Here is a 23308-nt window from a genome sequence, read left to right on the forward strand (position 1 = left end):
CTTTCTGGGAGACGTTATTATCAGCGACAGCGTCATTGAATATGATTTCGGCAGACAATATCCTGATGGATTTCGACGCAAGAGTGATCCAAAAGACACCCTTGGACGACCTAATCGAGAGATCCGAAGCTTTCTTGCCTGCCTTAAGACACGCAAAATGCGAAGTAAAGTACAGGATCAAATTTCTCATTATCTTGAAGAGCTTCAAAAGCACACACCGAATGAGTGGCAGTATCCAGGCATCATGGAAGATGTGCTCTTCGAGAACTCTTATCGCCATAAGCATCATCAGCGACCCCCGACTGTCAATTGCATTTGTACCCGTTGCAAATCCAGCTTAGATATGGTTTGTGAAGATGCATTAATAAGTGATTGCCGAGAACTAGGATGTGAGGGGAAGCCAGTCCATCGCGACCGGCTGAGTGTAGATCGACCAAGCCCTGTTGTGCACATTGGCACAATGGCATCTGCTGATACGGTAATGAAATCCGGTGAGCACCGCGACAAACTGGCCGAAAAGGAAGGGATCATTGGACTTGAGATGGAAGGGGCTGGGGTCTGGGACAATGTACCTTGCGTGATCATCAAAGGAGTTTGCGACTATGCAGATAGCCATAAGAACAAGATATGGCAAGATTATGCTGCAGCCGTTGCTGCATCTTGTACCAAAACCTTTCTTGACTATTGGATACCTACCAATAAAGAAAGTCGGTGAGTTAGACTAAAGTGATACCACTTAAATCAAAATTATCTGGATAATGATAACTGATCATAACAATTTCCCGTATTTAGAACCAATCGCCTTCTGTCTGAGCAAAGCACAAACCTAAAAGACCTTAAAGTCTCTATCGAAAATATCAGTGCGCAGTCCCGTGCGGCTGCTTTATTAATGCTGTATGATTCTGCGATGTCAAGGGAAGATCTAGAGGCTAATATCTCTTAGATTTGCTTTTCTCTATTGTCGGAGAGTGCTTATGGCAGTTCATACTCAAATGGCCAAGCTTATAAGCCCCTGGCCTGAACGACCGGCATTTCTTGAAGATGCCCATTTAAGACCCTTTACAATTCCTCTTGACACGATCAGTTCTTGGAAGGTATAAAACCTCCTATAAATTTTCCACTCATGCAAAGTATGGCTTTTTTATTAACAAGGAAAATAGATTTTCGATCACATGCTTGAACTCAACTTTGAAGATATGCCAGGCTACCAAAAAGTGAAAAGGGGAAGCTACATACTTGAGGACTCGATCACACGCAAAGAAATCAAGCACACCAGTGCATTCAGGGTGTGCTTCAGACCTGGGCGAAAGATTATCATGAGTATGCGTTTTCACCATACTCAGCATGAAAAATCTAGTTGTCCCGCTTGTCATGCGGTCAATCTAGATTCGGGACTCTCTGATGTGTGCTGGTAAGACTTTCGGGGATGATATCTCCCCGCATTCAGAGTAATCTAACTTTTGCGACAGTTCCCTCTGCGGCTTGCAGTATCGCAGGATAACGGAAGTCTCCGAAGACGACGAAGAGTCCCCTTCAGTTGTGTCTAGTGCCGCAGAAAGTTCAAAGGCAAATTTTAAAGACCAGTCTTTGATCGCTGGGCCTGAGACTCCTGCCGAAGCTGATCCTACAGATGAGGATGTTGCCGAGTTCAAAAGGATTCAAATTGTGGCCCCAGTAAATGTCACAGGGGCTGTTAAGATTACAGAATTAGATGAAATTGCGACCATTTTGTCGGCCTCTCAATCGGCTACGACCTCACTCCACCCTCTTACGAACATTTCATACAAAGGTGCAAGTGGTTTTACGTCTCCTGACATATTCACTCCAACAGAACCTAGCGAAAGCCAAGCCAGCAATCGAAGACGAAGACGAGCAGAACGAAACCAAATGCGGCGGCAGAGACAGCAATTTGGCGAAGTGGAATACACCTGATACTGTAATAGAACATCAGTTAAGACTGGCTGTCTTCCGCAACTACTATAGTTTCCGAAATCAGTAATACCTCCATACTCTTATGACTTGATTGTCCGAAACTAATTCCTAGGGCAGCGAGTCCTGATTAGATACTATAACCAACCTCGGCTTTTTAGATCGCTTGCCGAAATGCTATCTGTAACTAACTACATTACTACCGTGAGACAAGCGGTCGTCACTAAGGAATACCCATAGATGAGTGATTACAGGGCTAGGCTATACTGTTTAATGCGAATCCACATGAAGATTAAATCTTTGAAACCCATAAGTCCAGAGATTTCTGGACATCAAAAAGCCCTGGAAATTGTAAAGGAAGCAGAGGGTAGGCAAGTGTCAGTTGGAACTGAGACTAACAAGCAGGAATTGAAGACCGCAAGAGAATACTGTCCAAGCTGAAACAGTCACCTAAGTCCCTTGCGATGGGCAATTATGACTCCAAGCTTAATTTAGATGTAGGGTACCATTTAATTTGTATTTGTAGATGAAATCCCTCAATTTTGGACCGAAAACTGAATCGCTAAAGACATACAAATATTTCTACATGGGAGCAAACAGAAAGCAGACTGAATATAAGGATACAAGGTGAAAAGCGATCATTCAAAAACAACTGGCGACCTTAACGACCGGCCAAATCTTGAGCCAGGGCGAAGAGTAAATTCTCAGTGAGTGGCACATTGGCCAGCATCATGACATTCCCTGGGGCCTCCGACATCGACGCAGAACGAAGCCGACGTGCTGGCGGGCGACGCACCTCCTCTTCGTAAACCTTCCCTCCGATCACACGGGCACGGCTCTCATCGTTGGCATGCAGGTAGGTGATCCGGCCTGCGGTCTCGTCGATAGAGTCTCCCTGAACAGCGTCATTTTCATCGCTGTCGGTGCCGGCGGTTGCCACGGTAGGGTTGTGGACTCCGGTGTGAAGGTTCCTTACACGAGAGGAGGAGGCGCCATAGTTATCGAGAAATAGCCGCACGTTGAGAGTGTTTGTGGCGGCTGTGGAGCTTGGCAAAGCTGATGTCCTACTTTTGTTCGTAGTGGACCCACTCTGACCTCCACCAGCCTGCAATTGGTGCAACTGGGACTGGAGAAGTCCATCCACAACGTTGTCGCGGAACGTAAAGCCCTCATTTTGCAGCGCCTGCACAGGGTTCAGAGTATTGTATTGACCACTGGCATACTGGCCAATGCTCCCGTAGCGGCCGACATATAGTCCATTGCCGAACTGGGGGAAACCCTGCCCCAGGTTGTCTCCAGGATAGCCACCGTTTGCAGGAAAGCCATTGTTCTGGGATGCTGAATTATCTGGGGGAATCTCGATCTGTCACCGGGATTAGCACGTTTCTATCATTTCCACACCCGACAGGACGTACCGTTCGCGTGAATTTCCTTCCTGGCATTGCGATGTAGTGGTCGAAGGAACTTTCCAGAGCTGCAAAGTTGAATCCCCGTTCCCCCTCCGCAGGCTCAAATCTCTGGCCTACCTCTTGACAGAAGTTGACGGGCCGACGTGCCTGGGGCTGGTAGGCCGGTAGCGAAAGCATGATGCTGGGGTAACTTCCATACCACGTCTTGAGAACCGGCTCGATGTCGAGAGTCAGGTTAATTTTGGTATTCGCAGTCGGTTTTTGAATGAGCATGATAAAAGTAAATTCGCGAGGTAGACCAGAGCGCTGCAGGTTGTTCTCCTCCAGCGACCAAACGATTTCACCGGCTTCGACATCGAACTCGGGGCCCAGGGTGCTTTTCAACGTACGGGCAGAGCCTTGGATGCGCATCATCTCATAGCGGCGGAACTGTTTACTGACACTGCCGGATGGAATCAAGCTGGCGCTCACTGGGGCCTCGGAGATCCCAAGGGAACCGGCCAGGCTGAAGGTCCATTGCATGGTCTCGGGGGACACGGTACCGAAGATAAGATGAGGGGCGTGCATCAGAAAATGGGGGTTTCCCGGCGGATAACCCTGGGGATGAATAGTAGAGGTAGCTATTTCCTGGCTTCCGCGAATGGCAGCCCGGATAGTAGCAGACTTGAAGCGGTGGGTTAGAGTGTGGGGAGAGTGGAAAACAAAGCTAATAGCGAGAAAATCAACATGCTCCGCATCCATGTCTGAGACTGAAGCGCTGGCATAGAAGCCATGCTGGAGCCGCTGAACGTGTGCCGTTATGTACGCATCACCAGGAAGCCGGCGCTCATAGACACAAGGACGATTAACAAACAGGCGAGGATCTGACATGTTGGGGTCGCGAGGCTTTTTGTCTGGTTGATCAGGTCCAGAGTTGACCGGATCAGCGACAGGAGGAGGTTGATTGCCATCCTTGGTTGGGAGTGAAGTAGCCATCGTGAATCGGTGCCACCCGTGAGACAACCCGCGATATCCCCTGCTAAAGGCCGCTGTTTGCTCTCCATCTGGAATTTCTTGACTTAGTTAATGACTGACACTTTACAGGCGCATAGCCTTGTCAGGATATATGTATCTAAGATGTTAGTTCGTGCAAAAGAGGGTAGGCTATATCCCTAGGTCTAAGATTGTGCTTGCCATCAGGCGGGTAGTCATGTGTAGATCGGCTATCAGGTGAGTGAGGCAATGTGGACAGTCACAATGACTTGAATGGCTCTTGGCGTATTTCATTGCAAGTAAATCCTTTGATCTGTCACAGATCAGAGTTAGTCATTCAGATATAAAGAAAAGTAAAAAAAGTAAATGATGGGACGGTGATGATGATTGTTGTGAGTCGCGACCCGTCGATCCCCAAAGAGCTGGGGTCGGAGCCCGGAGGAACGGTTAACCCGGGTACCCACTGGAAATCCGCGTCACTTTTCTTAAGCATCCGGGGACCTCGGTTCTATCAAGACATACTCTACTTGCAGTTTTGATACTTGGTGGGATCATTGGTTCGACTTGGGCTGCTCAGGAGTCGTATCTGGGCCTCTTCATTGAACCTCTGGCTTGTATTATAACATCCGAAGTTCATTTTGATCGTGTGACCGCGTGACCCCCATTGACAGTCCCAGTTGTCAATCTCCTTTACAGAAAGCACCGGTATCAGGATACTAGCTTTGAAATTAGATCTTTTGATTGAAGGCCAGTGACAGAGTGACAAGGCATGGGCTACTTGTTGGCTTGATTTTTGCCGAGTTCATTCGTTTACACTCCACTTTCCACCGAATATTTCACAGGGGATCAGGTGTTTCGTTGCGGGTTCTTTACTATTCTGTCAAAATGTTTCCTATTACGGTATCGCAAATGCTGCGGCCTTTCCCAGCAGCTCGGGGTTCCCGGCCCCTCTATGGCCCTATCCGACTTCATATGCAGGCTCGAGGGGATGCGCTACGCCCTCAATGCATGTCCACGTTGATAAATAGCTCATCGCCAGGCCAGTTGTCAACTAGGTATGATAGCTTGCACATCTCGAAAGGTCCGAGCTAATTGCTTTCAAGGCCTTTGCAACCCCGCAGCTGCCTAGTCTCGGCTCCAAGGATATCGTTACTGGGCAATCGCAGATGGACATCATCAAAACCGACCGGCGAGCCCCAAGAGCCTCAATCAGAAGAGTAGGTCGAAATTCCCAACATCTGTATCGTGGGTGTGCCAGCTGACCAATTTAGCTCCAAACCCACGACTGCTGCAAAGCGCCTATTGTCTAAGCTACCCATGGGGAAAAGCCATGAGAATATCTACACCGTTCCCAATATTCTCACCTTTACTCGGTTAGTGGCGGCACCTGTGGTGGGGTATCTGCTTGTCCACGACTACCATGCAGCCGCTTTGTCCCTATTCGCGTATGCAGGCATTACCGATCTGGTCGACGGGTGGATTGCCCGAAAGTATCACCTGCAGACAGTTGTGGGAACCATTATTGACCCTATGGCTGATAAACTGCTGATGACGATCGGAGTGGCGTGTCTGGCGGTGAATGGGTCGCTTCCTAGTATGTGTGTGCTTCCCTGTCGTGTGTTGCTTTTAACCTGACCCTTGCTGCAGTTTGGCTGGCCGTTATTATTCTTGGTCGTGACATTGGACTGGCCATCTCGGCAATCTATTACCGATGGATTTCTCTCCCTGCTCCGAAGACTATGGCTCGGTACTGGGATTTCTCGCTTCCATCTGCCGAGGTCAAGCCTACCGAAATATCCAAGATCAATACTGCCCTGCAGCTGGTGTTGGTAGGCACCGCCATTGGACTTCCTGTGGTTCCCGAGGCTTTCATTAGTGCTTGGCATTTGCAGGAGGCTATGACTGGATTCCAGTAAGTGATACCCCTATGGCTTTGTTTTAGCACATTTGCTTGATCCTGTGGGGTGAACATGGGCCCGCCTTAAGGCAGTTCGATGATGCACCTAGTACATACGACCATAGGGTGTGGAGAACAGGGCTTCCCGTCCGCTCAGCCGTACTTAAGCCACACGCCGGTCAGTTAGTAGTATGGTGGGTGACCACATGCGAATCCTGACTGTTGTATGTAATTTTTTTTTCTTTCCTTTGTGTACCCTCTGTGCCTTTTACCTGATGCATGCGCTTTTGTTTTACCTGATTGGTTACAATGGCTTACTAACCACGGTTGCAGGTACCTTGTGGCGGGTACAACCATCTGGTCGGGCCTGAGCTACGTCTTGTCTAATAATGCGGTGAAGATCCTGACTAATGAGGAGATCCAGAGACGGATTGCTGCAGCGGCTGCGAAGAGAAAGCCTTGAGATATATCCGATCACATTCGATCCATGTACAGTAGCATTAGGCGATCTTTCCTTGTATCAGCATCACATTTCCAATTTAGTCTCGATTCCACTGGTTTGGGGTTATGCCCGTTGAAGATGCATGCGAATACGTGTCACAAAGGGCGTAAACGAACCCGATCTACCAGGGTGATCCTGGTGCCGGGATTACCCCCCTATCTGTCGCGACCACACAGCTCGGCAGATGGAAATTTCGCGTGTACAGGCTAACCGAAGTGGGTAAATAGTCGTCAAATTTGCATGTGGATACTAATTTATAGAGAGGATTGATAAGCAGTCAGAACGATTCAGAAAGGCTGAAACCAAGATGGGTCGGCACAAGTGCCGGGGAGAAGCCACGAGCCGAATCGGAAACTTGCATTGGAAAGTCGCCGAAGCGCTTGGACTCTGATTCAGGTGCGCGTAGGAGACCGCAGTCAAACAAGTCGCATTACTCATGCAAACGCGGAATATAAATTCCCCCTGCAAACATCGCACGCTAAACCTAACGCGGATCCCGCCAGTCAGCAACGGGGAGATCACATGCGCCCTGATTGGGCAAACCGCGGAATATCGAATTCCTGTGGACTATCGGCTAAACGCCGGGACTATCTCCGACCATTTACCAGGAAATAAGAAAAAAAAGTTTTTTTTTCTTCTATCTTCTATTCGGTTGATCCCGCCCAGGCCATGAATCATCTTTACTCATGGGATCCACACCTTGATTCCTCGGTCGCATTCGAACTTGACGAATCCCATCTTACAAATCGAAAATGGGTCCCGGACTTAAGCCGTATTTATGAACGCATTCCTTTTATATTGACTTTTTCTGCGTCGCCCCTCCTCTCTTTCCTTTTTCTTCCCTTGGGTGATTCTTGTATATATACACACCTGACCTCTTTAATACATTTAATACCTGCAATTGAGCTTCGCTAGTAGACCCAACTACTTCGACCCCGGCGAGATGGATTCCGACCATCAACCGCTGGAGGCGCAACACCACTCGGAGCAATCGACTTACCAAACCAACACGACAAGCTCCCAGATGTCTCAATCAAACTTTCACATTACTGAGCAATCTAATTCTAGCAACGTGGTGGAATCCAATAATGAATCCAACCACGAGGAAGCCCACCAACACGAAATCGCTGACCCCGTCATCTCGAGCGCATCGTCTACCCTGTCTTCCCATGAAAGCACCAGTGGTGGCTGGGGCGAGCAAAAGGCCGGCGAGCCCGTCTCCCGCCGGGGTGCAATGGAGGATCTGGAGGAAATGCGCCGCGAATTGACCCGTCTCAGTTTGCACCGCACTCGCTCAGCGACTTCCAAGAGCATGCACCGCCTCAAATCGCGTGCCAGCCGTCAAGATGAAGAGAAAGCCCTAGACGATGAAACCGACTCGGAGGATCATGGCTTTGATTTGAATGAGTTCCTCATCGGTGGTCACCTGGAACGCCGCACGACTGCTGGCGAACCTGCCAAGAAGGTCGGTGTGGTCTTCAAAAACCTCACTGTCATGGGTGTGCAGACAGGCGCATCTTTTGTGCGCACCCTGCCTCATGCAGTGATAGGCACATTTGGTCCTGATTTGTACAACGTTATCTGTCGCTTCGTGCCGCAGCTGTGGGTCGGAAAGAAACCGCCGGTTCGGGAGCTGATCAGCGACTTCAGTGGTTCCGTGCGCGAGGGTGAGATGATGCTTGTTCTCGGCCGTCCCGGTGCAGGATGTACCACTTTCCTCAAGGCGATTGCCAATGATCGCCAGGCCTTTGCTGGAGTCAATGGCGAGGTTAGCTATGGTGGTCTCTCCGCCGAGGATCAGAACCGTTATTTCCGTGGCGAAGTCAACTACAACCCCGAGGATGACCAGCATTTCCCGTCGCTCACGGTCTGGCAGACTTTGAAGTTCTCCCTTACCAACAAGACACGCAAGCATGATCGTGATAGCATTCCTATTATCATTGATGCTCTGCTGAAGATGTTCGGCATCAGTCATACCAAGAACACTCTAGTTGGTAACGAGTATGTTCGTGGTGTCTCCGGTGGTGAAAGGAAGCGTGTTAGTATCGCCGAGACCCTGGCTACCAAGTCGACCGTGGTCTGCTGGGACAACTCGACCCGTGGTCTGGATGCCAGCACTGCCTTGGACTACGCCAAGTCGCTTCGCATTATGACCGATGTCAGCAAGCGCACTACTCTGGTCACCCTCTATCAGGCGGGAGAGAGCATTTACGAGCTCATGGACAAGGTGTTGGTCATAGATGAGGGTCGCATGCTCTACCAAGGCCCCGCGCAGAAAGCGCGCCAGTACTTCCTGGACCTTGGTTTCTACTGCTCGGACCAAGTGACAACTGCCGACTTCCTAACCTCCGTCTGTGATGTCAATGCTCGCGAATTCCAGCCCGGTCGTGAGGCTTCCACTCCCAAGACCGCCGAGGAACTTGAACGGGTGTTCAAGAGCAGCGACGCCTACAAGCACATTTTGGATAATGTCAGCACCTACGAGAAGCAGCTTGAGGAGACCCAACAAGAAGATACCCGCCGCTTTCAGAGCAGTGTCGCCCAGTCCAAGAGTAAGACTGTTTCCAAGAAGTCTCCTTACACTGTGTCTTTGGCCCGTCAGGTCGCTGCCTGTGTGAAGCGCGAGTTCTGGCTTCTGTTGGGTGACAAGACTTCTCTCTATACCAAGTACTTTATCATCATCTCCAACGGTCTTATCGTTTCGTCTCTGTTCTACGGTGAATCAATGGACACCAGCGGTGCCTTCTCCCGTGGTGGTGCTCTTTTCTTTTCGATCCTGTTCCTTGGCTGGCTGCAATTGACCGAACTCATGCCCGCTGTCAGTGGCCGAGGAATCGTTGCCCGTCACAAGGATTATGCCTTCTACCGTCCGTCGGCTGTCTCAATCGCCCGCGTGGTAATGGATTTCCCAGCCATTTTCTGCATGGTCGTTCCATTCTGTATTATTGTCTATTTCATGGCCGGTTTGGATGTGACTGCTTCCCAGTTCTTCATCTACTTCCTGTTCGTGTACACCACCACTTTCTGTATCACCTCAATGTACCGCATGTTTGCAGCCCTTTCGCCGACCATCGACGATGCTGTCCGTTTTGCTGGTATCGCGCTCAACCTGCTGATTCTCTACGTGGGTTACGTGATTCCAAAGCAAACTCTGATCAACAGCTCGATCTGGTTCGGATGGTTGTTCTATGTGAACCCGATCTCATACAGTTACGAGGCTGTCTTGACTAACGAGTTCTCGGATCGGACCATGGAATGCGCTGCCTCCCAGCTTGTTCCTTCAGGATCTGGGGCCGTTGCAGGACACCAGGGATGTTCCTTGACCGGTTCATCTGTTGACCAGACTTCTGTTCCTGGTGCCCAATACGTGGAAGCAAACTTCCAGTTCACTCGATCCCACCTCTGGCGTAACTTTGGTGTTGTCATTGCTTTCACTGTTCTCTACATTCTGGTCACTATTTGGGCCGCTGAGTTCCTCTCCTTTGTGGGTGGCGGTGGCGGTGCCTTGGTCTTCAAAAAGTCCAAGCGCTCCAAGCAGATCGCTGCCCAGACTACCTCTGGCAACGACGAGGAGAAGGTGGGTAAGTCGAGTGACGATGCAGCCTTGGCCCGCGGTGAAGCCTCGTCGGGCTCCGACGATGCGGGATTCAACCGCCTGTCCTCCAGCGAGCGCTGTTTTACCTGGTCCAACGTCGAATACACGGTTCCATATGGAAATGGAACCCGCAAGCTGCTGAACAACGTCAACGGATACGCCAAGCCCGGCGTCATGATCGCTCTGATGGGTGCTTCTGGTGCTGGAAAGACTACTCTGCTGAACACTCTGGCTCAACGCCAGAAGATGGGTATCGTCAAGGGTGATATGCTTGTTGATGGCCACCCACTTGGCGCTGACTTCCAACGTGGTACCGGATTCTGTGAACAGATGGATTTGCACGACAACACCTCCACAATTCGCGAAGCCTTTGAGTTCTCAGCAATCCTCCGTCAGGAGCGCAACATTCCTCGCGAAGAGAAGATCGACTACGTTAACCGGATCATTGACCTTTTGGAATTGGAAGACATTCAGGATGCAATCATCGGCTCCCTGAACGTTGAGCAGAAGAAGCGTGTCACTATTGGTGTAGAGCTCGCCGCGAAGCCTAGTCTTTTGCTGTTTCTGGATGAGCCTACCTCGGGTCTTGACAGCCAGGCTGCATACTCTATTGTCCGTTTCTTGAAGAAGCTATCTCAGGCCGGCCAGGCCATCGTCTGTACCATCCACCAGCCTTCTTCCATGCTGATCCAGCAATTCGACATGATCCTCGCTCTCAACCCCGGTGGTAACACTTTCTACTTTGGACCCGTTGGCAAAGAAGGCGCTGCAGTTATCAAGTACTTCGCCGCCCGTGGATTCGTCTGCCCACCCTCCAAGAACATTGCCGAGTTCATCCTTGAAACTGCCGCTAAGGCCACCGAGCGAAATGGCAAGCAAATTGACTGGAACGAGGAATGGCGCAACTCCGAAGAGAACCGCGCGGTTCTTGCCGAGATCGACCGCATCAGAACCGAGCGCAGCAAGCTCCCCGTCGACGAGTCCGGCAGCACAAACTACGAGTTCGCCGCGCCCACCATGGTCCAAACTGAACTTCTCACCAAACGACTGTTCCTCAACTACTGGCGCGACCCGTCATACTACTACGGAAAACTCTTCGTTAGTGTGATCATTGGTATCTTCAACGGCTTCACCTTCTGGATGCTCCCAAATACCGTAGCAAGCATGCAAGACCGCATGTTCTCTTGCTTCCTCATCATCCTGATCCCTCCGATCGTCATGAACTCCGTCGTCCCGAAATTCTATATCAACCGCGCCCTTTGGGAAGCCCGCGAGTACCCCTCTCGCATTTACGGCTGGGTAGCCTTCTGCACAGCCAACGTTGTTTGCGAAATCCCCGCCGCAATCGTCACAGGCCTCGTCTACTGGCTCTTCTGGTACTACCCCGTCGGTCTCCCAACCGACTCCTCAAGCGCAGGCTACGTCTTCCTGATGTCGATGCTATTCTTCCTCTTCCAAGCCTCCTGGGGCCAATGGATCTGCGCCTTCGCCCCCTCTTTCACAGTCATCTCCAACGTCCTCCCCTTCTTCTTCGTCATGGTCAACCTCTTCAACGGTATCGTCCGTCCTTACGCTAATTACCCTGTCTTCTGGAAATACTGGATGTACTACGTCAACCCGGTAACCTGGTGGCTACGCGGTGTTCTCTCCGCGATCCTTCCAGCCGTGAAAATCACCTGCGCAGACGGCGAGACGACCAAATTCACCCCGCCATCCGGTATGACATGTGGCCAGTACGCGGGCGACTATGTTCAGAATATCGCCGGACAGGGATACCTGGTTGACACAAGCTCCACGACCGAATGCCAGTACTGTCCCTACAGTAACGGAACGGAGTACATGCAACAGCTGAACGTACACGATGGAGATAAGTGGCGGTGCTTCGGTATCTTCCTGGCCTTCGTCATTATCAACTGGTTCCTTGTTTACTTCTTCATCTACACCGTTCGTGTCCGTGGCTGGAGCTTCGGACTCGGATACGTATTCGGCTTGGGCGGCTCGTTGGTTGAGGGCGTCAAGCGGACGTTCCAGCCGAAGAAGAAGGAAACTCAGCAGTGATTTGAATGCTGCTATTCTTCAATTCTTCCCTTTCTTCTATCACTTGATCTTCGGTTTGGATATCTGCTTGGGGATATCTGCCTTGTATGCATTTACATGGAGCGTGAGCAACATGCCTGAAGACATGATGCCATTTTGTGCGCATTGTCTTTCCTTTCCTTCTTACTCCATATTTTCTTATTATTTAGATATCAGCATCCAATGTTTTAGAGTGTCAAGGTCGAATTGGCGACCGACAAAAAGTACATAATCAAATTGAAAATTTCAAAATTTTGATAAACTTCTGTGCCAGTTTTTCATACAATAACCAAATGTGGCCTCTGGTTGCTTGAACGCAATCAAGACAGCTGTAGCGTTAGGACCTGGAAGTGAATATACGGAAGCTTATTTCTTCTTGAGGGATCGCGGCTTCGGGCCGTTCCTCTGCTCGATCCGTCCCTGGGGCGTCAATCTCCACATGAGCATCATGCATGGCCGCCAAGATTACAGAATGGCGACCCGTAGCCGTCCCCGCTCGCGAAACGGGGTTGAATCGTTGCCGGATTGTTACTCATCCGCTAAACACCAAATATGAAAATGTCACCCCTAAGAAGATTAGACCATATGAGAATATCCGAAAGGACCTTACTGCAGCCCCATAGATCGCAAGAGCGCCCGGAGGAGGCACCACCGAGAGACCAACAGCAGTAGGATCGCAACTCCTATACAGCCACAAATTCGAGTTGCCGTGATATGGCAAGTGTCGCCGTTACCAAGGCCTCTATGCGCGATCCCAACACCTTCAGAACAGCAAACACAGTTGGGAAGAGCGAGAGACACAAGACCCGGAAGATCTGACCTGTCTCTCATCCTAATCAACTATATTTTGACCATCAAATATGCATTGAGTTTTCACCCGATGATATTTCCTCCTTCTACCACGAAGCCTCCGCACTCAAGACAGTCTCCCGGCTCCCTCCCCCTCCGTGACCACGCGCCCAAAGTCATCAAAGCAGAACGCCTCTCCGGCATCCTTGTCCCCAGCTATCCTCGTCTCCATTGGGCGCCACTATTGCAACGGGTCGAGGCTTCTGCATTTGGCCTCGAAACATTGCTTGAGCTAAAGCTGAAGCTATGCTCATAAATCGAAGTGCTCTACAGGAATGGCGAGGCATACCGCGTCAAACAGGACTGCGTGTATCCCGTCAAGAAAGCATCGGGAAAATGGGCGCTTTATTTGGGTGGCTGGCAAGATGTATCAAAGAAACCACGTATAATCACGCATAATCACGCATAACCAATCAAATCACGCAAATCAATCTTATCAATCAGTGATATTGTTACGGGAGAATCCTCCGCATCATCCCCCCGTTAAGACTATCTCGATCCGCTGCATGTTAGCCGCAGAAAAGACTAGGATTGAGGAAAGGTCTATTCGCTTGAGTAGTGTTCTGGCCCTTACCTATATATATTTAGGATCCTTAAGGAAGACCTGATGGTTCTTTAAGGATTAGTTTCTGTACTATTTCGGGATATAACCCGTATACACTCCGTAGTATCTCTTATTTCTTACCTAGTCTACCCTACCCCTTATAATTCTAATCCTTCTACCCTTAACTACCTAAGGATAAGATAGTGTCTACTCGCTAGATAGAGTCCGTATAAACCCCTAGCATTACTAAGCTAAGTACTTAAACCCTAACTTAAGGCCCTTTACCCAAAGAAGACTTTATAGCCTACCTTAAAGTAACTAATCGCTAAATCTAGTAGTGAGAGTAAATTAAAGCTACCTAAGAAAGGATTATAGACCTATAGGTCTAGCTCTATATTAAGGAAGTATAATAGCTAGGTGAGAAGAGGAGAATAATATTATTGGGTAGAATATTCCAAGACTAATTCTTGAAGAAGAGAAGAGAAGAGTCTGCCTCCTCTTCCAATTTAAAGGGGAATCGTGGGCGATTCGCATGCATATCGGGAGGGGTAAGGTCACCATGTATGACTACCCAACTCTATGCCTTAACAATAAAGCATCCCTATTTCCCCCATAACAACCTCATCCAATTGCTAAAGATATAAATGCATCAAAGATCTTGTAATAGAGCCAGACTTTCGGACGGTTTCGAGCAAGTTCGACATAGGTCAGCGCCACCTATAATACGAAACAGCGCCTGCTTTGTACTAACATAGAAAAGTCGAGCTAGTACTACGAATTATTGGGTTTCCAAAACCATGAACTTCAAATCATTGATTCGAGTAGAATAGAAACACTTTTGAACTCGGGGACAATTCTTTTCCCACGCAACTTTGGGACGTGACGATGACGCTTTCGGATACGGTTATGGCCCAGAATATAAACTACCCAGTTGCGAGACTCCAGGGTAACCAAAAGGCCATGATAACATATTAGTTACATACCTATGTGGACTACACATATTTGATGTCACGCAGTAATTGTAACTCTAACACGATGCTTTCTTAATTATGAAAGAGATAATGCTCTGGAGGTAGGGCGTAATTACAGCCTATAAATCTATGCTATTAGGTAATTAGCCGGTTTTATTTGCGATGTCTGAGTATGCCGAATGAAGGGGCGAACTTTTTAGAAAGTTTAGAAAAAAGTAGAAATTTAGTAGCTAGTGGAAATGATTGCGTACGGTAACCCGTTAAGTGGCTTCAACTTTATTACTCTAAAACATAACCGGTTCAGATGTTGATTACGGATCCTCGAGTTAAATTATTGAATTTCTTTCCTGAAATGGGTCACAGTATCTACTAAAAACTTATGACTAGTAGTAGCCTTCAGAATCTTCATCATTGCTATAAACAGCGCCATCCTCATCATCGTCATCATCGTCTTCATCGTCATCATCGTCCTCATCCTCATCATCGTCTTCCTCATCATCATCATCATCCTCATCCTCCTCTTCCTCATCATCATCGTCTTCCTCATCATCGTCACTCTCCTCATCATCATCATCCTCATCCTCGTCTTCCTCATCATCATCGTCTTCCTCATCATCGTCACTCTCCTCCTCATCATCATCATCCTCGTCCTCATCATCATCATCCTGCTCCTCGTCTTCCTCATCATCATCATCATCCTGCTCCTCGTCTGCCTCATCATCGTCTTCCTCATCATCGTCTTCCTCATCATCGTCTTCCTCATCATCGTCTTCCTCATCATCGTCATCGTCATCGTCACTCTCCTCATCTTCACTTCCACCTTCATCCTCGTCCTCGCCCTCGTTGCCCTCGTATTCTTCGCTGCTTTCGCCTTCTTCGCTTTGGCTCATGCTCGCTGCCAGAATAGCTGCACCACCCCCTCCTATCAATAGACCCGCAACGCCAGCGGCTATAGTCCCTCCTCCATTACTTTGTTTTTGGGACTGATAAGCCTGATCATAGCTGTGACCCTGCATATTATACTGCGCATGATTCTCATAATGACCAAAGCCGTGCCCTATAGACTCAATCGGACCTGTAGGCCAAACTGGGTCTGCTTGCTTCACCGGACCTGCAGACTCAATTGGCGGGTTTGTAGGCTTAAACGGACCTGCTGGTCTCACTGGATCTGTTGGCTTTACTAAACTAGTAGGTTCAACTAGTCTTCTGAAATCAACAGGACCCGGAGACTCAATATAATGTGTGGGCTCCACTGGATATGTTGGCTCAACTGGGCATGTAGACTCAATCGGGCGTGTAGGCGTAGTCGGACCCGTAGGCGCAGTCGGATCTGTAGGTTCAACTGGACCCGTAGGCGCAGTCGGACCCGTAGGCGCAGTCGGATCTATAGGCGCAGTCTGGCTCGTAGGCGCAATCGGATCTGTAGGTTCAACTGGACCCATAGGTGCAGTCGGACCCGTAGGCTCAAGTTGCCCAGCCGAACCTGTAGGTTTGACTGGATCTGTAGGCACGACAGGGCCCACCGACGTAACCGGAACATAACTGCTGTGACTAGAAGGTTGACCTAGTCCATGACTAAAGCCATGACCGTGGTCCATCTGGTTACCATATCCCCAAGCTGAATGCTGCCCTGACCCAAATTGGCCATTGGCATGATGGCCATGCATGAATGGGTCTGGCCTGTGTTTCGGCGGGCTATGGTATGATAGGGGCATATTTGACGGGGCCTTGTACGGCTTGTACGGGTTAACTCGTGATCCTGAGTATGCCCCAGGGCCTCCCAAAGTGGGCGGCTTCAATGGAGGCTTGTATGGCTGGTATGGGTCATTTTGGGATGCCGAAGGCTTTCCGGCACCTCCTGGGGTGGAAGTAGGTGCCAAACTGCTGCTAGACGAGTACAGCCTCTTGAAGAACCCGGACCTCTTAGGAGGTGGGGTATATTCTGGCTTGGACTGTAGTTCTCGCTGGCCTGGCTGTAAACTGGGAGGAACATGGGTTGAAGGAACTTTGGGGATAGTTCCACCTGTGGTTTGTGGCTTTGAGGGTCGTCTAGCTCCTGGGTCAACCTTCTGTGGACGGAAATCTTGCGGCACCGGCTTCGTCCCTTGTAGTTTTTGAGATTTAGGGACTTGGTCGCTTGTTAAAACTTGCGGTGTCTTTGCCTTTTTCTTTGAAGGGGCCGCTTTATTTGGCCTCAGAGGAGCCGGATGGGCCGCAGGGTGCTTGGTAGGAGATGCATGTAGAATGGTAGGGTATTGGTAGGTGACTGAAGTAGGCTGTGGGGCGTAACGCTGGAGTGAACCCGTCGGCATGGTATTTGTAGTTGCATGATGTATTTGTTGCTTTCTCACGTCAGAATTACCATAGCTAGGAAGCACCGGCTCATTACCAATGAGATGACGAGTAACCAGTGGCCTCAGTGCTGCATTTAAGACTCTCAACGGTGGTTTCACGGGGCTCAGAGGGCCAGGCTCCTGCAGTTCTTGAGGTTTATTGTATGACTTTGAGGAGGGCCTTGGCGCAAGCGCTGTAACTGGAGCATTGATGGTTATGTGTTGAGTGTGTTGTGTTTCCTGTCCTGATTGTTCAGGTACATAATGAGGCCCTCCTGGTAGTAAGGTAGGAAGTTGGCGTTGCGTAACAGGCTGTAATTCGCGAGCAGATGAATTTGGTATTGGCCTACTAGGAGGCTGACCCACTGGACGCCTGCGAATCTGCCTACTGGGGTCGATTTGTGGGAATATTGGACTAGGGAAGTGGGACGGGACAGAAATCACTGACGCATCCTGGATTTTGCCATGAGCAGGTGGCTGCTTAACCATGGTCATAGGAGTTGGCGACATTCCATGACCTAAGTCCCGAGCACCCAGTGCACGCAGTGGCATCGGCGAGGATGGTGTGGTTGCATTATTGGTAGCGGAAGCTGCATTCTGCAAGCTGATATGCTGTCGACCCACCAACGAAGTACTTGGGAGAGCATGCACAGTCGTCATCTGGGATGCTTCCCAGTCCCAGGGATTTTGGCTTTCTCGAGTGTGACTGTGCAAGCCGGACTCGGGATAGTCAACAGCAGCAACGGGTACCGTATCACTTAATGCTGCTTTTCGGATTCTCTTGATAGCAGAGAAAATTTCTTTGTAGTTTCCATCGTCCCTGTCTGGGAAGTATGCCATGGAAAGGTGACTGCAACCCGCCATCAATATGATTTTCTCGCCGCGAAGACCAAAAGCTGCGGAGAACTTGTTTAAACTCTATAGGCAAGATTAGTATATCATTCTGCCCATGTAAGAGGCTGCGAGCTAAAACTGACAAGTTCTTGCCGTGATGGTGTCGGAATCTCTTCGTAGCAGGAAACCAATTTCAGTTTCCCAGCCACTCTTGCGTTGAAGCCCTTGGAGATATCGCGCAGAACACCTGCATTTCTCTTTGCCCACTCAAGGCTTTTCAAATCTGACAGCTCAGCTCGAGTCAACCATGGAGGTATACCGTCTATGGCACATTGCGTCAAGAGCTTCTCCCAGGACATATCTTGTGGCGTACGTTGCGGCGTACTAAGAAAAATGACCCCTCGAGCGTAATCGAGTATCGTTGGAAATGGTGGCTTGATTGCGAAGGCATCATTCAAGCACTTGATGTAACAATCCCTCAGCCATATGATACCACAGGATAAGGAATGCATCTGCTGGAAGAAATACTCACAGATTCAACTATAAAGCCACCGAACCCATGGCAGATCAACACCAGAGGCCGTGTCACCGGTACTTCCTCCCTAACAATAGCAATTTCAACAAGCAGGGCCCTACCCACGTCATGGATGCTCCTTATCGGCGCTCCGCTGAACCAGACTGCCTTAGCGTCGTAATTAAATGTGAAGACTCTGGCCCCGCGAACGTCCTTAGAAATGAAATCGCGCAGCCAGAAGGAAGAGCCAGTATCGGACACCCAGGGGGTCAGGCCATGAACAGCTACAATATCAATGGCCTTCGTTTCGTTGTGCTTCTCGGGTTTGGGAGTTTTTGTTTGGAGCGCCAGATTTGCGGCTAGGCTCTTCTCGCCAAAAGGAACGGGTGCGTTATATGTAAACATGGCGAGATTCTGACGCACGTAGACTTCAATGAAACGCTTTGCAGGGATCGATTGAGGATCTGGCTCTCTTCTAGTGGGGAATAAAAGGATTATGTAGTGGCAGAGATGGTCTAAGAGCGTGAAGTCCAAGCATGGGTCTACCTACGGAGGGAGGGGAGGGGAAAGATGTTAGGAGAGTGCCACGGGAGGCTTTGCTGTTTAGCCGCATGAATATTCCAAGTTCAAGTGAAGCGCTCTTACAACCGTAAGCTAAGCCCCCAAACCTGATACCTTAGGCTTTTCTGCAATAGGTCATGTCTTGTATCTCGGGCTATGATTGGGGTGGCTTATTGCCTATATTTGCAACATAACGTTCATCAAGGCACACTGGGTAGGATACCATAGGAAAGACCCACACAACAACCCTTGTAGGGAGTTTTGGACGAGCCTGGCGAGGTATGCGCCAGCTGAGCGTGCACAGACTTTGGCTATCCGGGGTGTCATTAGAGACTAGGATCCTTGAGTCAAACATGCAGTAGTTGTCGAATTCCGGTTATCAGTTGTTGCTAAATTTACTCTGTTCTTGACCGTAATCACAATTTAATGTATATTATACAAACTTGTCAGGTAAAAACCACGCCAATAAAAGCGGAAATCTTGATTCGGGCTTGTTGTCTTGTCATGGAAACGCCCAGACTACAACGTTCATGATTCAGGTATAGCCTTGTGCTTAATTTATGTCCACTTTTGCCCGCGTGTTCGTGGCATAGCCTCATTCTGTCAAGGTTAATTCAACCCAAAATAAGGACCTGCAGGAAGGCTAGTAGAGCGTACATGATTCAGTTGAATGTATTGCGGCTGAAAAACGCCCGCCCCTCATTTTGGCCCCCGTGCTTTCCGATATTGCTTTTTTCCAAGATACGAGCTGCAGGTGTGAGATATGCAGCGACAAGGGTCAACAGAAAGAAATGTGGCTAACCAAACGGTTGGGTCTAGCATGCCTTGGCCATTGTACCCATTGGATACAGCAGCGTTGGATCGGCAAGAAATCTTCCAAGTTTGGATACGAGGCACAGCATTCGAGGCTTTCGGGGCGAACCGCATTCCCCGCTACTCTAACCATTGGTTATACTTGGATTTGCTTTAATTATATTCCATGTGATAGTGATAGACTATGCAAACTATGCGATTATGTTGAAATTGGAATGGTCAAATACGTATGCATTTTTTTTGTCATTGAACATTACCTACCCATTGAAAGGGCCAAGTTCTTAGCCTACTTGAGCCGGTGTATATAAAGGCTTGGAGATCCCTGGAGTTACTAGTATCCACAATCGCGTGCTAGCTTTGGTGACATACACCCTGCCAAATATTTTACTACGTTTACCTTAGCCCCCTTGAGCCATGGAGTACTCCAGCACCTCAACACTTCCACGAAAGAACGTCAAGAATGGGGTAAAGAAGACAGGGAAGAAGACAGGGAAAAAGTCAGGGAAAAAGACCACTAGCAAGAGAAAGATTACTTCATCTGCCAGTACGGTTCACCTTCCCACTCATCCTCCACCCGCGAGCTATCGATATGAACCGACATATACGTCTGTTCCGCAGACGCAAGCGATCTTCTTCGAGAAACCAGGTAAGAGAATTGAGCTTCTGCTGTCGCGGCTAGAGCATTCTGGAAAAGAACACTAATGAATCTTCGTGAGAAGTTAGTCGAAAGAAAAAGGGGGCAACATGCCTACTCGTGATACTGGCAGTTTTATCCTATCTGGTGGCCATAACATTGGGTCGTAAGTTTTCACAAAGTCGGTGATATGGCGTTTCTCTGATGGCATTTAGTCTATGCCATGACCGGCTGCATCTCACATGCAGCAAACGCCAATGATATTTACCTCGCTGAACTCTCGACAAATGAGACATACGATATGTCGCTTCGAATCGGCTACTTTGGTGAGTGTTGGATAAACCTAATCTCGCCTGGTTTATAACAACTTTGGAAATGTTTACCTGGACTGACTGTATACAGGGGGCTGCGTTTCGGTCACCGAACTAACCGAAGCATCCTCCAGCGATGGGAATTCCTCCATGCAAACGCCCACCCACTGTGTCGCGAACATGCGCGGCAAAAATCTGGACGACCTAAGCGAAGACCTTTGGGAACCTCTACACCTCAACTCTTCTACCATTTCATCCAGTCTTCAATCCTTTTTGAACGTCACCCTCCCACAAGCCAAGCATCTCCAGGAGAATGTCTTCTATTGTGAACCTCCCCTCCTACATGTCCTCTTGTTCTTCGTCACAGGTATTATGCTCTTCGTCGCTCGGACGGGCACATCCAAAAAGAGATCGTACAAGGTAATGCTAGTGATAGCGATCACCTTGAGTGCCTTCTCGCTTGCCCTCGCACTAGTGACCGTCCTCGGCTCTCTACAGAGTATGAATGCTTTGCTTAACACTTCTGCGTCTGGGGAGGAGAGCGATCTTGGTGATTCATTATATATGTCGCGTGGTAGAGCTATGCAGGGGGTTCAAGGGGCTCTTGTTGGAATTGTCGCCGTATTCTATCTCACGATGGGGGCGCTCTTTGTGCAGCGGACGCCAGAGGGAGGGGTTGGATTTGGATACGTGAGCCAGGGCTTTCGGACTGCAGGAGGTAATTTGAAGAAGAAGATGTGGGGCAGAAGATAGGAAATCTGTTACGGAAAAGGGGAAGTTGTGTTATGCGAGTGGTGTCTTGTGGGGGAGGCAGGTTGAAGGGTAGAATGGGACGAATTCCTATACCCGATCTTTGCTTGCGGTTTATCTTAATTACTTGCTTCATTCAGGATGACGTCTTGATCTCAAATATTTGCTTTGCTATCTAGAATCCTTTTTAAATAATAAACTACTTGGGTCTTGTTCCTACAATGGATCGTTACGCAATATTGGTAAATTAGTTCACTGCGTACAGTTGTAGCTTAGACATTGAGAAATTTGTCACTTTGGCAGCTAACAGCATCGGCAAGGTGAGTCTCGAGAGCCTCCAGAAACCTTCTAAGAATATCGTCGATGATAATTCTGCCAAGGGAAAGTGGAGAATCGCCAAGCAAATTAATTAAGGCAATTTCACGGGATTTGCCTGGTAGGTACATTCTTACGCCTCACACATGCATAAAGCCATATTAGTTCATGCCACGTCTGTATTTTTTATCCAGGTTATTATAGCGTAAGCGGGGATCACTGATCCCCTCTGTAGTCTCTGCCCGTAGCCAGCACAGCAAAGCAACTCTCAACCTAAATCAAGGAGAATTCCCGAATACCCAAGCACTACCCCCGATCTACTGCAGAAATCATTTTAGCCTGCTCCGTGTCTAATTTTCCGCCATATTTCACAGGCATCTACCTCCCTACACCAATGAATTGTACTTTTCACAGCTCTCTGATGGGGAGATCTTGCAGAAGGTCATTGATTTGAATGAGGATGCACCGGTTGTGCGCCGCAAAGAAGCTAATCCGCCACTCTACTCGCCTACGGGAGGTATCCATCGCAACGGATTGTTTTACTACTGCGTTGGAGGCTCGAGTCATCAAGTTGTCGGGCCAAGGGGCACAGGGGCCAGGCCGGGAATTTATACGTATAATGCGACAAGTGGGGAGTCTGATGTGCTGCTCAACAACTATGATGGGTACTGGTTCAGTACTTGTTATGATATTGCCATGGATGGGGAAGGAAATATTTGGTTTACTGACGATGGTATATTATCTTTGGCCCTTCTGCCTTCTTGATTTTTATGTGCATTTTCTCTTTTTCTGCAAGATTTACAGTTTTTAACACTGGGACTAAATAGACTATTCTTTCGGCAACGGCGTCTCTGCCCACCGACCGGTGCTTGCCCCAGCTATCTACCGGTTCAACCCTCACACCGGCTCTGTGCGCATCGTCGACTAGCGCTTGAAGGAGCCCAACGGCATCGCCTTCTCTCCGGATTTCCAGACTCTATATGTTGCCGACTCCGGGGCCGAGACTGTCCCCAACCACGCCCCTGCTGTGGGACAGGTGATCTATAACCCATACAACGTCACGGACCCACATGGTGTATGGGCCTTTGATGTAATTCGGGATGGGACGGCGTTGGGCAATGCGAGACTGTTTCACTTGACGCAAAAGGTAAAATCTTTCCCGCTAATTCGAATCTCAAACTTAGTTCTCTATCTTTATCTCCTTCTCTTCAACAAAACTAATATACTGGCAGTGGCTTCCTGACGGCCTCCGCGTCACAGATAACGGCTACGTCCTCGTCGGCGTCGGCGATGGTATCGATATCCTCGATCCCAATGGCGAACTCCTAGTCAAGATCCAGACTACTTTCACTGCAGTCGGAAACACGTGGGCTGGACCTGAGGCGAAGGACATCTGGATCACTGGTGTCGGAGGCGTGCAGAAGGTCACGATGATTTTGCCCGGGGGGAAGGTGAATGGGTGGCCGAAAGCTTTGCTCGAAAGGATGGAATTGTAGATA

General features: G+C 49.1%; 7 protein-coding genes across 7 annotated transcripts; 5 read left to right on the forward strand and 2 right to left on the reverse strand.

The window, feature by feature from the left end:
• Positions 1-460: 460 nt before the first annotated feature.
• N7484_000200 (uncharacterized protein) lies at positions 461-943 on the forward strand (the record flags this gene model as incomplete). Its single annotated transcript, XM_057110621.1, has 2 exons — positions 461-711; positions 793-943. 2 exons carry the CDS (start codon positions 461-463, stop codon positions 941-943), a joined length of 402 nt encoding a protein of 133 aa, XP_056977847.1.
• Positions 944-1344: 401 nt separating this feature from the next.
• On the forward strand, positions 1345-1932 carry N7484_000201 (uncharacterized protein; the record flags this gene model as incomplete). Its single annotated transcript, XM_057110622.1, has 2 exons — positions 1345-1376; positions 1470-1932. The coding sequence occupies 2 exons, from the start codon at positions 1345-1347 to the stop codon at positions 1930-1932; spliced, it is 495 nt and encodes a 164-aa protein (XP_056977848.1).
• Positions 1933-2590: 658 nt separating this feature from the next.
• N7484_000202 (uncharacterized protein) lies at positions 2591-4313 on the reverse strand (the record flags this gene model as incomplete). Its single annotated transcript, XM_057110623.1, has 2 exons — positions 2591-3292; positions 3345-4313. 2 exons carry the CDS (start codon positions 4311-4313, stop codon positions 2591-2593), a joined length of 1671 nt encoding a protein of 556 aa, XP_056977849.1.
• Positions 4314-5195: 882 nt separating this feature from the next.
• N7484_000203 (cardiolipin synthase) lies at positions 5196-6670 on the forward strand (the record flags this gene model as incomplete). The annotated part of the gene is made up of 5 exons (XM_057110624.1): positions 5196-5365; positions 5414-5527; positions 5582-5904; positions 5958-6222; positions 6541-6670. 5 exons carry the CDS (start codon positions 5196-5198, stop codon positions 6668-6670), a joined length of 1002 nt encoding a protein of 333 aa, XP_056977850.1.
• Positions 6671-7652: 982 nt separating this feature from the next.
• atrF (ABC drug exporter AtrF) lies at positions 7653-12362 on the forward strand (the record flags this gene model as incomplete). The annotated part of the gene is made up of 1 exon (XM_057110625.1): positions 7653-12362. The coding sequence occupies one exon, from the start codon at positions 7653-7655 to the stop codon at positions 12360-12362; it is 4710 nt and encodes a 1569-aa protein (XP_056977851.1).
• A 2765-nt stretch (positions 12363-15127) lies between these two features.
• N7484_000205 (uncharacterized protein) lies at positions 15128-18830 on the reverse strand (the record flags this gene model as incomplete). The annotated part of the gene is given in 3 exon segments (XM_057110626.1): positions 15128-17995; positions 18055-18426; positions 18444-18830. The coding sequence occupies 3 exon segments, from the start codon at positions 18828-18830 to the stop codon at positions 15128-15130; spliced, it is 3627 nt and encodes a 1208-aa protein (XP_056977852.1).
• A 1383-nt stretch (positions 18831-20213) lies between these two features.
• N7484_000206 (SMP-30/gluconolactonase/LRE family protein) lies at positions 20214-23305 on the forward strand (the record flags this gene model as incomplete). Its single annotated transcript, XM_057110627.1, has 9 exons — positions 20214-20445; positions 20567-20599; positions 20649-20759; positions 20836-21462; positions 21771-21814; positions 22224-22542; positions 22637-22674; positions 22738-22956; positions 23042-23305. The coding sequence occupies 9 exons, from the start codon at positions 20214-20216 to the stop codon at positions 23303-23305; spliced, it is 1887 nt and encodes a 628-aa protein (XP_056977853.1).
• Positions 23306-23308: the final 3 nt, after the last annotated feature.

Source organism: Penicillium longicatenatum (genome assembly GCF_028827895.1).
Source record: "Penicillium longicatenatum strain IBT 33135 chromosome Unknown contig_11_segment0_segment0, whole genome shotgun sequence".
NCBI classification, from domain to species: domain Eukaryota; kingdom Fungi; phylum Ascomycota; class Eurotiomycetes; order Eurotiales; family Aspergillaceae; genus Penicillium; species Penicillium longicatenatum.